Raw genomic sequence first — 15,127 nt, 5'->3', positions numbered from 1 at the left:
TACAGACTGTGTCTCTGCTAGCAAGTAATGCAGCTCAAAAATGAATGGACTTGGAGAATGAAGTAACTTGTGCGGGATTTCCCAGGGTTTTACTTTGCACTAGCTCCAGTCTGGTCCTGTGGACTGAATGCCCATCAGAGTTTGGGGCACATACATGCTATCCTGCAGCACTGCTTCTGCTTTAGCTTCATCCAACAGGAAATCAGTTTGTGCACAGCATGATTGATTCACGACACAAATGAAAGCAAGAAGAGATGCTTACGAGGTGCACATCAAAAACACTCTCCTGAACCACCCCAAAACCCAATTAAAATGCACCCACAGACTTCCCAGATGCCTCTTCCTATGTATTATCTCAATCTCTCTGCAGTCATGTATCCGGCACCAGATACAACCAGGTACAACCACCAAGTACCTCATCTTATGAATCCTAGAGGCTTTCCCACACATTCTGGGAGATGCATTTCTCCACATGTTGTTCAGGGAAGCCAAAGAGGACATAAAGCTCAGATTAGCCATGAAAAGCAATGCAAACAAAGCAAAAGCATCGTGTTGGAACCCACTGCAAGTACAATTAAAAGTCTTTGATGAAATGCTGGGCCTGGGGAAAGGCCAGTGTGTGAACAATGACAAGAGAAAGACAGCTTTGACCTCAGGATACTACACAGAAACTAATAGTGTTCCTGTAACACTTGATAGGGAAACAAGAATGTTATCTTTACTAAGCCAGTAAAACAATGCAAAACTTCAACAGCCAATGTCAAATAGTCCACAAATACAATCTGAATGATACGTTTTCATTTTGCAGGGTTTTTAAGTTTAGAATCGTTTATTGTACAAGACTGTTTTTTTTTTTTCTACTACAAGAAGTATCTTTTAAATACATAATAGTGATTTTAATGCCAAGATAAATTTTGAAAACATGGGAAATTGGTTGATTCTTGTCAGACTTTCACATAGCAAAATATCACATTTTCTCATGGTAGGTTTCTGCAGCTACTCTTCAGAAGATCTTCCACTTGGAAGCTACTTGACTTCTCTGAAGGTAGTCAGTGACGAAGTAGATCCTTTGTTGAATTCTGCAGATCCTCTCACCACAGTTGGTCAGTATCAACCAACATTTACAATGTATGCACTTATCTTTGACTACATTCAAGTAGACAAGAGGCTCTGATATGCAAAATTTAACTCCTTCAGAGGTAGATTTCAACTTCACACCTACTAGCTAGTCAGCCTTTTGCCTATGTACAATCCAGTATAAGCAAATTTTATTTTCAATTTTTGTGCTTGTTCAGTCTCTTCTACTTTACTTCCTGTGCTTCTTTAGCAATAGCCATGGCATGGAGATGATGGAGGTACTTTCCAAAAGTATATTTATAATTGGCTTTATAGTTTTCTCCACATACACCAGCTGAAGTTCTCCAGATTGTTCCATCACCCTTTGCTGCAGCTCTTCAGTGAACCCTGCCAGTACCAGATGAGGCCAAGCCTTGCTATGACCACTTGCTGTAGTCTTTCGGCATCTGTAAGGACAGCAGACTGTGCAACCATCACTTAATTTTATCACAGGTTCCTTGTGAGTTCATAAAAGAAGTTTAGCTGATTTCACTGACAAATCATGTTTGTGTGGCCAAAATCCCTCTTGAAAGCTAAAGACTGCTGAATCTAGCAAAATGTTGACAATAAATTCTGCTGGGTCAACCAAAAATCCTTCCAGAGAGTAAGAGAATTTGCCAAAGCTTAAGTAGAACATTTGGCAGTGGGTTTTGGCACTCGCAGTCCCACGCTGTTTGGGAGTAAAGCACTTAGCAACAAAACATCAAGCTTTGGCAGAATAAATATTTCATTTAATGATCTGGAGTATTTTCCAGACTCAGATTAAAGGGAAAGACAACATAAAAATATGATGTGGAAATGATTAAGGGAAAACCGCATTAAATGTTTTTGATAGTTCAAGTAGTAGTTGTTTATCCCTCTTGAAATTGACACTGCACTAGTTGAACAAAAGCAGCCATCATTAGATAAATGTCACAAAGGTGCCTTCTTTTCAACCAATTTCCTCTGTGGAACAAGCAGGTTGTTTTTCTGCATTTGTCATATGTTGAAGCGGGTCACCAGGATTTAAAAAAAAAAAATTTAAAAAATCAAGAAAATCCTAATAATTACTCTTCAGAGAACTTTAATAATTGCCAGGTAGGGACTAATTAATATTGCTTAAGCTATATAGCAGGTAAGAAGTAGAAATCCAGCACCATCTTGTCCTTTCAATCTTCCACTATGATGCATTTGCAAACACCCTGTCGAAATGCCAGACAGTTCAGGAATGACTTAAGGGCCATTCTCACTGAACACGCAGCCACTGTAGAAAAACAGTTTTCATTCATGCCTCCAACAAAGTTCAAGGATTCAGCAAGCCCATCCAGTAGAAGGCAAAAAATCCAAGCAGAATGTTTTTAAATGTTCACAAAATCATATGAAAATTCCCAAGCTCATAACCCTGCTAAAAATAATATCGCAAAGCTTTTTGTTGTTCAGCTTCTGGAGCCTATGCTCAGATTAAGTCCAGATATATTTCATTAACTCTTATTGCTCTTATATATTCTCAGAAGAGCTACTTCAGGTATCAAACAGCACAGGCCAAAAAGAGGAAACATTACAGGATGTAAGCAATCTTTAAGGCAAGGAAAAGGAGCAAGTGGGAGAGACTCTTAACTCTACCAAAAATCATGGTCCCCTTTAGGCAGTCTTGAAATTACCAGGGTGACCATATGTATTGTAACATATGTATATATTGTAACACTTTTGTAAATATAATTAAGAACACTGAGAGCACCAAAGGGAAAAACAAAAAAATGTTCAAATAAATATTTAACAGTGATGGTAATTTTTATATACAAATGTTTGTGTGTGTACACATCCATGCATATGTACATATGCAATCACACTTATAGAAGTACACACTGTCAAACACCAAGCTAATGATTAGATAAATATTAACACTATAAATCATTGTAATTCCATCTGCACAAAGCACGAACATCTCTGACTAATGGCTTAGCCAGAGTAGTTGGAAAGGGAATTTTCAGTCTTGTGCTTCTGAGACCCTTTCCAAGGATGCCATCCTTAGACTCACTGTGAGTTGTTGAAGCCACAACTTTCTGTATTTCTGCGCTCTTCAAAGCAATAGTTCAGTTTCCTAGGCCATGGTTACATGACCTACTTGTAAATCTACTTTTGCTTCAGAGATACAGGTATATGGGGGAAAGTTAATGAGGCTTAAGTACCCATTAAAACGGGCTGCTGCAGTTGGCAGATGTCTGACTGACAACCTGTTGTTTAGGTTATGGCCATGCTGCTACTGCCTATTTGTAGTGTGAGCAGGGATTGCCTACAAATTGAAAGAATAAGGACTACCATGGTGCTCTCTGATTTGGTTTTGCAGAATAAGCAGCTAACTGGTTTGCAATGCAACACTCAGGCGATGGAAGGGTAAAACATGGTATGAACACGCTCAGCACCCAAAGACTCCAGTGCATTTATATTTGTTTACTTTGGATTTCAGTTTGGCACCACATCCTAAGCTTGTATAACTGCAACAGGGAAATAATGACATGCACCGACACTGCAGATGAGAAACAAATTGATGTACAACTCTCTGTTTTATCTGTGCCGAGACAGGGGTGTCTTTCCCCAGCTTCGTCTGTGCTCTGCTACATTCCTGCTGGACAATCTCTATCTCCAAGGGCTGGCAAGAGAACAAGAATCTCCTTTTGCAAGAGCTGTTTCCACTGTGGCTCAAAAGAGAGAATTTTCAGAATTTATTGTGAGAAATGAACACAAAATAGACAAAATGTATAGTGCCTTCAGGTCCTTCCATGACCTCAACAGGAGTGAGGACTTCCTTACATGAGAGTGCTACCTATACTTGTGCTGACGTGCATTAATATATGTGACATGACTGGATCCAACGCAAGGTAAAAATTTTGCTGAAATCAACATATTTCCACAAAAAACTACAGTGCCGGAGAAGGCTGACATTTTCTAATGAAAAAACATTTAATGCCCAAACCCTTCCTCAACTCCTCTAATCTCAGCTCCCACTTTAACTCACGGACCAAAATCTTGACACAGATTCTTTTCTGCTTTACATTAGTATAACTGTGCAGTACAAGCAGCACAACCAAAGAAGTTCAAGCAGCACAAAAGGAAATTACCTTCTGCATTGCACTCTGGCCGGCCATCGAAACCCAATAGCAAGTTGCCCTCGTCATCATACTGTGCATAGGTGCCTGGAGGACAGGTTGGGGGTGGTCTCTCAGTGGGTGGTTCAGTGGTGGTTGGCTCAGGAGTGGTGGTAGTAGTTGTAGCAACAGTTGTTGTAGTGGTTGTAGTAGTTGTTGTGGTAGTTGTTGGGCGTTTTGTTGTAGTAGTAGTTGAGGGAGTGGTTGTTTTCTTAATCATTTCAAGACCGATCAGAGGTTTCCCTCCAAGGCTTATTATCGGTTTATCTTGTGCACTTGCTACAGGCTTACTAAATCTGCCATGTCCAAACAAAGGTATTCCATCAGGACTCACCATTGGTGCACCCTTTTCATCTAGAAGGGAAGAAAGAGAACAAAAAAAATCTCATCATTAATCCATTTCAGGCTTATAGTATGGTGTTTATCAACAGTAGATACCACAAGAGCACTGAGAGTGTGACTACAACTTCTTGTAACTAAGCTGCCAGAGAAGGTGGTTGTTATCTAGGAAAGAGCCATGGCTAGGGGATCTGGAAAATGGTTCAGAAGAACCTCAGGTACTTCCCACTTCTTGAGAGGACTGCAGGGAAGTTTTACTTCAGAATCTCAATGTGCAGACAGTGTCTGTATTTAATCTAAGTCAGTCTCATAACTGTTGATGAAAGGTATAATGAACCCATATTCTGCTCCCTAATGTCAAATGTGCAGGGAAAAACTGGGATGACCTGGTGAGATGCTGTCACTGCGGATAAACTTTTGTGCCAAATTCTGGGTACTGCAAATATTCATGGTTACCAGTTTAACAGCAAGCACCGAGTTTGCATTCAAGAGAGCTATACAGCTGGACTGATATGCAAATAGCAGTGTTTTCACAGATCACACACAGGGTTTTTTACTAGTTATTATCAGTTTCAGAAGGAAAAATAAAATAATAATATACATATGGCTGGTACAGTGCTAGTGGTGGAGAATAATTACTTCTATGTATACAAAGATATAAACAAGCACCAATCCTTATTCTGGCTCAGTATGCAGTCCTTTCTAATGTTGATACAAGTGAGATGGACTTGGGTGATTCTTGCTGTCTCTAACTCCAGAGCCCCACAGGATGCCCCAAAGCCTTCCCAGGTCCTGCAATGTGCTGACTGCTTGATGGAGACCTGAGGTACAAGCAACTCCAAATGGCTTGTATGGGATTTAGGGATACCTGAAGCATTCAACAGCTCAAAGACTTGTACCATGTGCAGAAGTTTATGTTTTTTTCTTTTAGATGGAAGCTGTCACTTACCAACAATTGTACGTCCATCCCCTCCTAATTTCACTCGGAGAGGGTTGCCTTGGGAATCTTGGAGGTGTTTTCCTTCAACATTTAGCACTAGCCCTCGGTCAAGATCTACAATCTAAAAGCAATAGATGGACTCAAGTTTAGCTAACATGAGAGGAGCTGAAATTAAATTTCACAGCAGCAGAAATCTTGAGGAAATTCAGATATTAAGTGTGATGTTCTGGAATACCTACAATGCCCAGACACATTTAAAAGTGAGTCACCAATTGTTTAATAATCACTGAAAAATTACAGCTGAAGAAAGCAAATCCGCAGGACCTGGGCTCCAGAGTCGCACAACAACCATATTAATATTTCCTACTGTAGCTCTCACATGCAAAGGAGCAACTCCCTTGATTTTCTTGGGCTATGCAACTCTTAAGGTGGAACCCTGCAATACTGATGTGAGTATGACCCTGAGCCCTTTTAAAGATTGGGTTTAAAAATACGTCTACTAATAAAAAAAAAAAAAAAAAGGAAAAATTAAACTAGTTCATTTAGATTAAAACAGCAGTGAAAACAAAGTAGCTAAGATTTAAATTGGGGTAGGAGACTGAAGAAAACCCTCTGTCTCATAAAACAAATCTATCTGAGCGCTTGGATTGAATTCAAGAGGTAACTGCAGTTAAGATCTAGTCTTTGTTGCCATTTCAACCTAAAATAGCTGAATTGTATGCTGTTTTAACCTGAGGTAACAGACACTGAGCCACAAAACACAAAAATGCAAAAGCTGTTAAGTGCTAGGAGGAAACTGGGAAGATGTGAGCAGCAGTTCCAGGCTGACAAGATAGACTTACATTTGGTACTGGGGAAAGGGCTGCAGCAGGAGGGACAGTAGGTCATGAGATCAGTCTCTGAAGGCCTCCAGGCCTCAGATATTGATATATATTGTCTTGCTTTGCAAGGTATTCATCCTGCTTGCAGAAATGCCCTCTTCTCGTGAGGTAGAGAGAGACGCCCCATGGCCTCCCAAGGACCTTTCTAGCCCACCTTCTGGAGTCTATTTAAAGGACTTTGGTCATGCTTTTCAAAATGTCTCCCTTAAACGTGACATACCTGATGCACCTTTTTATGTTCTAATGTAAATGTAAGATTGAAGTGGCCATAAAATAAGTGTCTTTATGTGTCATGCAACACGTGAGAAACTCTACTGATGCCAGGGAGGTTGGTCACAGTCTCGTCTTGCTCAGTGTTTGGGCAAACACATAGGAAACACCAGTTCCTTCCCTGCATTGGTTGGTTGTAAACTCATTGGAGAGGATTTAAAAAACAAGGTCTGGGCTTGTAAGCACCTAGTGGGGTTTTCCTATCAACAGCATCTGAGCTCTCTTGTAGATACCACTGGAAACATGTCTGTATGAACAGCAAAATGCTTAAAGATACCTATGTATGTTCATTTAAAGCATCGTGACACTTACATAGTAACCTTACATTTTTATACTCTTGCTCACGCGCTTCTCCCTGTATCGTGAGTCTGGGGGAAGCATTGATGAACGTGCCTTTGACAGCAGCGGTCCCAGGCAGTCCCCACACACACTGCCCAGCAGACAAGCCCTGAGTCACTGGGGAGATGAAGTCCCACTGACTTTGAGGGAAAAAGTTTCACTAAATCTATGGGTATAATACTATACTTGAAAATTCAAGCCATCAGACTTTAAAACAGACATTTTAAATGCTCAAATAATGAAATGCAGAATTTGTCATGAGATTTCAGTGGAAAAGTGGAAACTAGATCACCAGATATAATCTCACTTTACAGCTTCACTGACTGAGAGAGCTGTTCTCCTCTCTTAACGAAAATGTAAGTATAATACAATAAAAGGCCAAAGCATCTTGAATTCAGAGAGAAAGTCACCCTACCCACTTTGTTCCTTGAGGGCCATTGATTACTCTTTGTCCACTTGGTTTTCCATTATTACCAGGTAGTACTTTTCCATTTCCATTTCCATTTCCATTTCCATTTCCATTTCCATTTCCATTTTTCATTGTAAGATTAGGTCTGCCATTGTAACCTGAAACAGAAAACACCTTATTCTGAAGAAAGCTGTGCATATTACAAACCACATTTCAAAATGCAAAGAAATTCATTTTCTGGCTGATCTGGAGAGCAGAAAGAGCCTTCACCACACTCGGCAACCCAGGCATTTAATTTCTGCTTAGAACAACTGCTGTGACACTGTCAGATCCCTGCAGCTGACACAGGCATCTGAAATAGTTTCTTCTGAAGAGGTTAAACACTCAGGGTTTGTTTCTATCATGTTTATTTGGTTTCTTTATTCCCTCTTGGGTTTTTTTAGTAAAGCAGGGCAACATTTCTAAACAGCACTTCAGACATTAAAATGTTTGAGATCTTCATAAACATTTGAGGAGTGGGGTGAGGGAAGAAAACATTATTAAACAGAACCACTTGTTCAATCCTATCCTTATACAAAGCTGTAGTGACGAATTGAAAGGAGAGGGGATGGGAATTACCCTGCATGCTCCTCACTGTATATCAGTAAGGCCACATTGAGCAAAACTTTGTTATCTATTCACTAAAACACTCAGGTCACTCAATACTATTTTGGATGTCCATGCACTAGAGGAAGAAAAAAACATTTCTACCTAGCAAAGTTGCTGAGACAGTGTGGGATTCTCCATAGGTGACACAGGCAATCAACAGGTGACACACTGTGACCCTCTGTTCCACTCTTTCCAACACTCAGAATCAGGAGATATTCTGCCAGGAAGCAAACCTCTAACATTTGGGGTAAATCAAATCCGTAAAGGTACTAGAGGGCCTGACTGTGACGTGAGCAGTCCTCAACAGGAATGTGCAACTCTGAGCTGTCACTTCAAAAAAGAGGAAAGTGGCTTAAAAATTTATTAAAGAACACATAGAATGCCAGGACAGCACGAGGAAACACCTTACTGCCTAGGTGTGGGCAAGGTAGCACTATATAACCTACAAAAGCCTTTTAGTAATCCATATGGTGAAGAGTGATGTGTCGGACAGGCTGTCTTATTCTGAGCACAAATATGTTTTCAGTGAGCATTCAGTGAAGTCATTGCTAAATAAGGAACATAGCCCTTTCTTCCAATTTAGTACCTAGCTCTGTCATCTCCTCTGTGGATCATGGGATCCTGTGCAGAGCAGACCACAGGACCAAAGGTCTGGGATACCACATTGCACTGATTAGCCAATGTCCTCAAGAACTGGGCTCCTTAAGAACCACCAAAATAAAAAGTAATACATTGTACTAAATAACTGAACCTGCATTCTGATGGAGGACTTTGCATCTAACTGATGATCTTCAGAAAAACAGTTCAGTGAGATTACTACAACAAAGACAAGATACCTTGTCTATAAGGAGGTCTAACAAATTGCCGTTGAGAAGGGCTCCGTAGCCTGGAGTTCAGTAGTCGCTGGCGAGGGGACAAAGTGGAAGAAGAAACTGTTGGAGAAACAGTGTGTGTGGTCATGGATGCAGAAGAACGTGGCCAAACAAAGCTTGGTTTAGATGGAGTATGCTTGTTAGAGGACTGAGTAATCCGTGATGCTATGGCAGAGCTTCCTGGTGGTTCAGGAGAAAAAATTTTTAATGTTGGAGTTTTCTCCTTCTCTTCCTCTTCAGAGTTTACTTTGTGAGGTAGAAGAGTGTCCATAGATTTTCTTTTATTACTAGTAGTGTCATCGTATGTGTTTTTGTTACCTCTAGAAACAGAAGGGGACCATTTTGCTGCCAAAGATGTGGGTTTCTCTTCCACTTCTTTCTGATCATATTCATTGTAATAATCATCCTCTTCATTAGAAACTGACTGATGAGATTTAGATGAAGAAGAGGAAGGAACTTTTCGAGGAACTTCAGCTTCAGACATTTTTGAGGGCAACAGGCCATATTTTTTCTCCGTTTGGGATGCTGTTCTTGTAGCAACAATTGAGTGAGTAGATAATGAAGGATGAGCATGTCTTGAAGAAGTGGATGACAACCTTGGATTATACTGGTTGTCTTTTGCTGTATCACTGTCAGAACTGGAGTCTGGCCGAGTAAGTTTTGGCTTGTAGGAAGGTACCTGAGAATCTGGCTGCTGTTGCTTTGATAGAGACGAGCTTGAGCTTCCCTGAGAGAAAGATGCAGGTAATCCCCTAGAGGACACACCTTTAGGAAACACAGAGTGGCTGCTTGCTCTGTCAGTGCCTTCTGGTTTACCTTCATCATCATCTTCCTGCAACTCTTCGTTACTCTGGGATGAGATGTGAGATGGGAGGCGCCGGCCCCTTGAATGCAGTAAGGAAGGACTGGTTTGAGCCATCTGTGAAGGGTCTGAGCGGGAGGTCTTCTCCAATGGAAGATTAGAGGGCAGTGTCTTTCTAGGCAAAGATACACTTGGTTTTGATTGAGCAAGGGTTTCTTTCACCTCTTGACTGTCCCGCTCTTCAGGCTTATGTTTGGAAAGAGAAGACTGCAAAAGAGAATGCTTTTCTAGAGCAGCTGATGGACTTTGTTGTTCTGATGAGTCAAAGTGAGTTGACTTTTCACCATGTGTCCTTCTGAGGTGAGAGTCAGAATTGATCTGAGAATTTCTTCTCTTGGAATAGATTCCTGAAGAAGACTGTCTGGAGGAGGGTAGAGAAGGAAATAAGGGGTTTGTGTCTCGTGAGTCTTCCCTATAATTCTTATCAACGTCCTTTCTGTCGGATTTGGCACTGGTGGAGGAGCGAGAGTGAGGTGAAGCATGACCAGAAACAGCAGACCTTGATGAGACAGCAGCTGCAGCTAATTTTGAATCCTTCCATGTGCGAGAACTGGAGCCTGAGGGCAGCCTTGTTTCTTGCGACCGAGAACTGGGCTGTTCTGCTCTGTCCTCTGCTTCTTCACTGTCAAACTCATTATGGCTGTCACGAGCATGAGAATCTGCTGATTTGGAAAGGAGTTGATGTGAATGACCTAGAGAACCAGACCTACTGGCATAGCTTGGGACAATCTCATGAGAGATAGCAGACTGCCGTTTTGATGGTAAAGCCAGGCGACTAGGCTCTGAAGTTTTAGAAGATGTTTTCAACAGCATGGGGTCTGGCTTCTCTTCCACGTTACCTGCAAGATCATAATTTTTGGCAGGCAGAGGATGAGAAGAGGTTTTAGAAGGCACGTTAGTGTTGCTTTGCCTCAGTTGCTTTGTTTCATTATCTGTGTTTTTGGGAACAGACGAGGCAGAAGAACGCTGTGCTGATGATGGTAACAGTGCTGGTGGCTCATGTTTCTCTGTGCTCATCTTCCGTGACACCTCTGATGTGTGGGTTTGAACAGGGGTCCTCCCTGAGGCAGCGACAGGGTGGACTGGCCGACTAGGGGACAAGGGTCTAACAATCCTCCTCTGATCCTGGGCTTTTGGTGGTATTGTTGGAGCTTCTTGGGAGGAATCATGATCATCTGTCACTTCAGTGGATTGGAGATCAGTTTCCAGTTCACCTGTCTTTCTAGAGGGTAACTGAGATTTACTTAGAACCCCTCCTCGAGACAATATTTTATTCTTATATTCAGAAAGAAGATTCTTTTTATCACTAACATTAGGCGAATGAACAGATGACTGCTTAGAGGAAAGTGATGGCTGGACTTTTGAAGAAACAGAGGATGTCTGAGAAGGAGATGCACCAGTTTTTTTAGCCTCTGAATTATCCTGAATATTTGTTTGTTGCTGAGCAACTGAATCCTCATGAGCAGCTGGGAAGAGAAAAAAAAAATGTTTATTCATCACAACAGAAGAAGCACAAAAAAAACGACTAAAAGAAGAAACCAGCCAGGTAGCAAGAACAAGACAACTTATGAGAATGAGAGAAAATAATTATTTCTACGTTAATTTGCCTATGTGGAATTATTGTAACTTGGGTAAGACTTAGAGCAATTAAAATCAAACATCTAAAAACATGGCCTGCAACATCATATCAGTGGAATCAAATCTTCAACAGAGCTTAGTCATGTTGATAGCAGGGTGCTGCATTATTCCACCTAAGGCTGTGGCCCATATTCTTTGTTAACTCAGCAAATCTTCTGTCCCCACAACAGCATCTTTTTGGCAAGAAGGAAACGCAAGGAGTAGTACCTGAGTAAGCCAGTCTAAATGACTCGCACAAGTGGGAGTTGCCAGGAATAGTGCAACCAAAGTCCCAAAGCATTGTATTCTTTGGTCTCTGGACAACAAGAGCACATAGTGTTTTCATGCAGGAAACAGAGCATGGTAGGCATTTATTTAAAATATTAAAATGTCTATAAAATATCTTTTTACATGCTGCAGTAACAGAGTGTTAATGAAGTAAAATCCTATGAGTTAGATGGAGTGCAGAGGAAGCTAAGAAAAGTTGGTAAGAATGAACATAACTGGGACCAAGGCAAGAATGGGCAGACTACACAACTAGTGCATGGATTTACGCTCACCTGCTGGGATAGCAACACTGAAGGCTTTAGACTGAGGACCTGGTCCCCTTCTGTTTGCTGCACGAATTTTGAAAATATAGCGCTCCCCGGCCTGCAGACCATCTATTATGGCTGACGTTGTAGCTCCAGAGTAGGTGATGGACTTTGCTCCAAACGGCTTGAGAGCCGGGGCGTATGAAAGAATGTATTCTGAAATGATTTGGCAGACGGTTGGAAGGAGGAAACTGAAAACAGTCCTGTTTCCAGCGGACAGACTGTATGGGTAGGATGAATTAGAACGTGCATTACTAAAATTAATACACTAGCAATGCACGCCGAGTCAACAGCTGGAGTATAAAGACATGAGAGAGATATATATACATAGGTATGTAGGTAAATTCAACATTTGTTCATCTTAATAGACAAAACCAAATCACATCAATGACCTAATGACTGAGACAGAATATATTAGCTATACCTTCATAAAAATACATCAGCAACAATGACCATCAGATTTAAGAGTCACCAAAGGGAGCCAGATGACCCAGAGGTGTGGGGGACATGAGAAAGTTAGAGCACCAGCTACTGAATGGTTTGTTGTGCTGCACCAGAAGACCTTCTTTTGTTTCTGGACACCGACTAATAAAGGGAAAAAATGAGTCCTCTGGAAAAGTTAACTGCCCTGAATCAGAAATGACAGAAGAAATCTACACAGAGAAAATTCACCAGAGGCAAAAACATGTACAAATATTGCCAGGAAAATACATACTGTCCTACTGCTTTTGGAAATGTAGTCTGAAAGATTGTGTAAATGCTAGGTACTGCAGATTGCTAAAATCAGAATACCCATGCTGTAATGGTTGATGGACCACAAGCAGATTTTAGACTTTCCAATAAAAAGATACATTTTGAACTAACTGATTAGCTACCAACATATTTGCAATCAGCATCACATAATCTTGAGAATATTCTTCCAAAACGTAACTTGCACACAACGGCAGACAGCACACAAATGTACTGCTGGCTGTAGCTATGTCCCGAGAAAATATGAATGTTAAAAAATTGTCTTTCTCACAGAAATTATTTGGAAGAACAAAATGGTGGTTTTTCATAATTATCATTCAAGACATCAGTAATAAAATCCGGTGACATTATTGACTAATATTAATTACTTTCTTATCCTACATTTCCAACAGACCCTTGACACAGCTACAATTGCACTTCACTTTGAGACCCTAGTCATGCAAAAGCAGCTCTGCCAGTTCACTGTGGTGAAACTCTACCATCTCCAAAGGCCGTATACTCATTCCTCAGCCATGCTGGAGCCTGAGGGACATCCCCATGAAAACACCAAAGCTTTACTTACTTTAATCTTGGAAACAATATTACTGCAGTCAAATATAAGTGTTTCCAGCTGCATCTTTGCTTGGAGGGGTTTTAGCTGTAATCTACAGGCCAGTAGGTAAAATTCATGCCTGGATGACTGAGGTTCTTATTCAGAAATGACACTTCTACCAGGAAATAACAATACTGCATATTACCAAATGGTAGCAACAGCACGCCTGTCCAACAAAATCAAAATCAAAACCCAACACACTCTGCTTAACTATAGCCACTGCAGAAGGAGCAAACCAAGGTCTTCTTGCCTCTTAAGAAACTCACTCTGCTCTTCCCTTTCAGTTCAGGATTACTGTGGTACCCATGCTCTGTCTTAGCTTTCTGTATTGGGAAAAATTTCACCCCTATAGGAGTAATTGTAGGCATGAAGAGGAGTCTTCTCATCACATTCTCAAGGAGTGTGCAAGTTTCCTTTTCAGTCCTCTGAAGAGGCCGGGGTATTGGACCAAAACAGAGTTTTGAAAATAAATTCCAAGCACTGCCAGTTTTCTCTCTCCACACAAAGAAACACAATAATACTTGAGGAGTCACAGTGCCATAATGGGAAAACTCTAGAACATAATAACCGTTTCAAAAACAGGAATTTCTTCTTTCTTTTTTTTTTTTTCTGAAAACAAGGCCATATTCATTATGTTAAGAAATAAGCCATGCATAGGTCATCAAAATTAAAAAGAAAAATCATCAATGTTTTATATACAAGTGCACTTAATGCTCAGTTGAAAAAAAAATGTATTAGAAGGCACAGTAAGCTTTGGATTGTTTTTCGTTTGTTTTAAAATACACAGGAGTTGCTTTAGTTGAAGAGGCACTGCTGTAACTTCTGGTAACTCAAATGGCTACCAGAGGATATCTTCTCCCATTACTTGAATTACTTTAATTTAATAAAATATAGAAAAGAATGGGGTAGAAAAACAAAAGGACCAAAAGACAAAAAATCACGATTATCGCATGCTATCAAAACAACTATGAAGTGCTAATTCGGTGGTTTCATTTAGCCAGTAGAAATATAGTTTTTTGTCATTCATTTAGTTTTAAAATAAGACCTCTCCTGTAACACTTCATAGCCAAGAAAAACAATTATATATTGGACACGTATAAGTGTTCAGCCCTTGAATACCAGGTATCTTTAAAATTATTGCCTTGGATGAACCATCTAAAGATTAGCAGACAAAAAAGGACAAAGGGCTACAGACAGCTCAAAATTAGGAGCAGATCTGAAATTTCAGATAATGTCCCTGCATGACCCTACTTCAAGAAATAATAATTCTTGGACCCAATTGCAGCTCCATTAAAGCAATTGGCAAGATTCCTACTGACTTCAAAGAGGAAGGAATTCCACTGAAGCCCTGAAGAGCACAAAAAGCAGGTCTTGTATACAGACACGGTACACTTCCCTCCAGGCCAAAGGTTTTTTAAATCCTGAGATGTTGCAGTGCTGATAAGGCACCTCCAGAAACTTGTGTAACTTCTGTAACTCGAGAACACAATCCTGTCAACCACTGGAGAACGGGAGTGGCCAAAAAATTAGCCTGTTCATTTTCAGAGGGAAAAAGGAAAAAAAAAATCCCAGAAAGTTGTGTTGCTTTGTTTTGTTGTGTTTTGTTTTTTAATCCTACGTAAGTAAATATCCACTGACAAATTAGAATTATGACTGTAGACAATAACAGTATAGCACACAAGGCTCACACGTGATATCGGTTGACATCACTATTTGCACTTCCTTCTTAAGCTGAGGCTTTCCTTCTGCAGTAAGCTAGAAATAAAATACAACA

The 15,127-nt window shown here is 40.5% G+C and overlaps 1 protein-coding gene across 2 annotated transcripts in view; it reads right to left on the bottom strand.

Annotated features, from left to right (window-relative positions):
* The window catches only part of FNDC1 (fibronectin type III domain containing 1), a 68,061-nt gene that overhangs the window by 20,648 nt on the left and 32,286 nt on the right, over positions 1-15,127 (bottom strand). For both annotated transcript variants that reach the window (XM_065057538.1, XM_065057537.1), the window contains exons 7-11: positions 11,979-12,167; positions 8,904-11,267; positions 7,426-7,577; positions 5,530-5,641; positions 4,215-4,595 (exon numbers count right to left, since the gene is read on the bottom strand). In XM_065057538.1, coding sequence (XP_064913610.1) covers positions 4,215-4,595; positions 5,530-5,641; positions 7,426-7,577; positions 8,904-11,267; positions 11,979-12,167 — 3,198 coding nt within the window. The remainder of the gene's footprint in view (positions 1-4,214; positions 4,596-5,529; positions 5,642-7,425; positions 7,578-8,903; positions 11,268-11,978; positions 12,168-15,127) is intronic.

The sequence above is a fragment of the Columba livia genome, chromosome 3 (genome assembly GCF_036013475.1).
Source record: "Columba livia isolate bColLiv1 breed racing homer chromosome 3, bColLiv1.pat.W.v2, whole genome shotgun sequence".
Classification (NCBI taxonomy): Eukaryota; Metazoa; Chordata; class Aves; order Columbiformes; family Columbidae; genus Columba; species Columba livia.
This window is presented reverse-complemented; position numbering and strand designations above follow the sequence as displayed.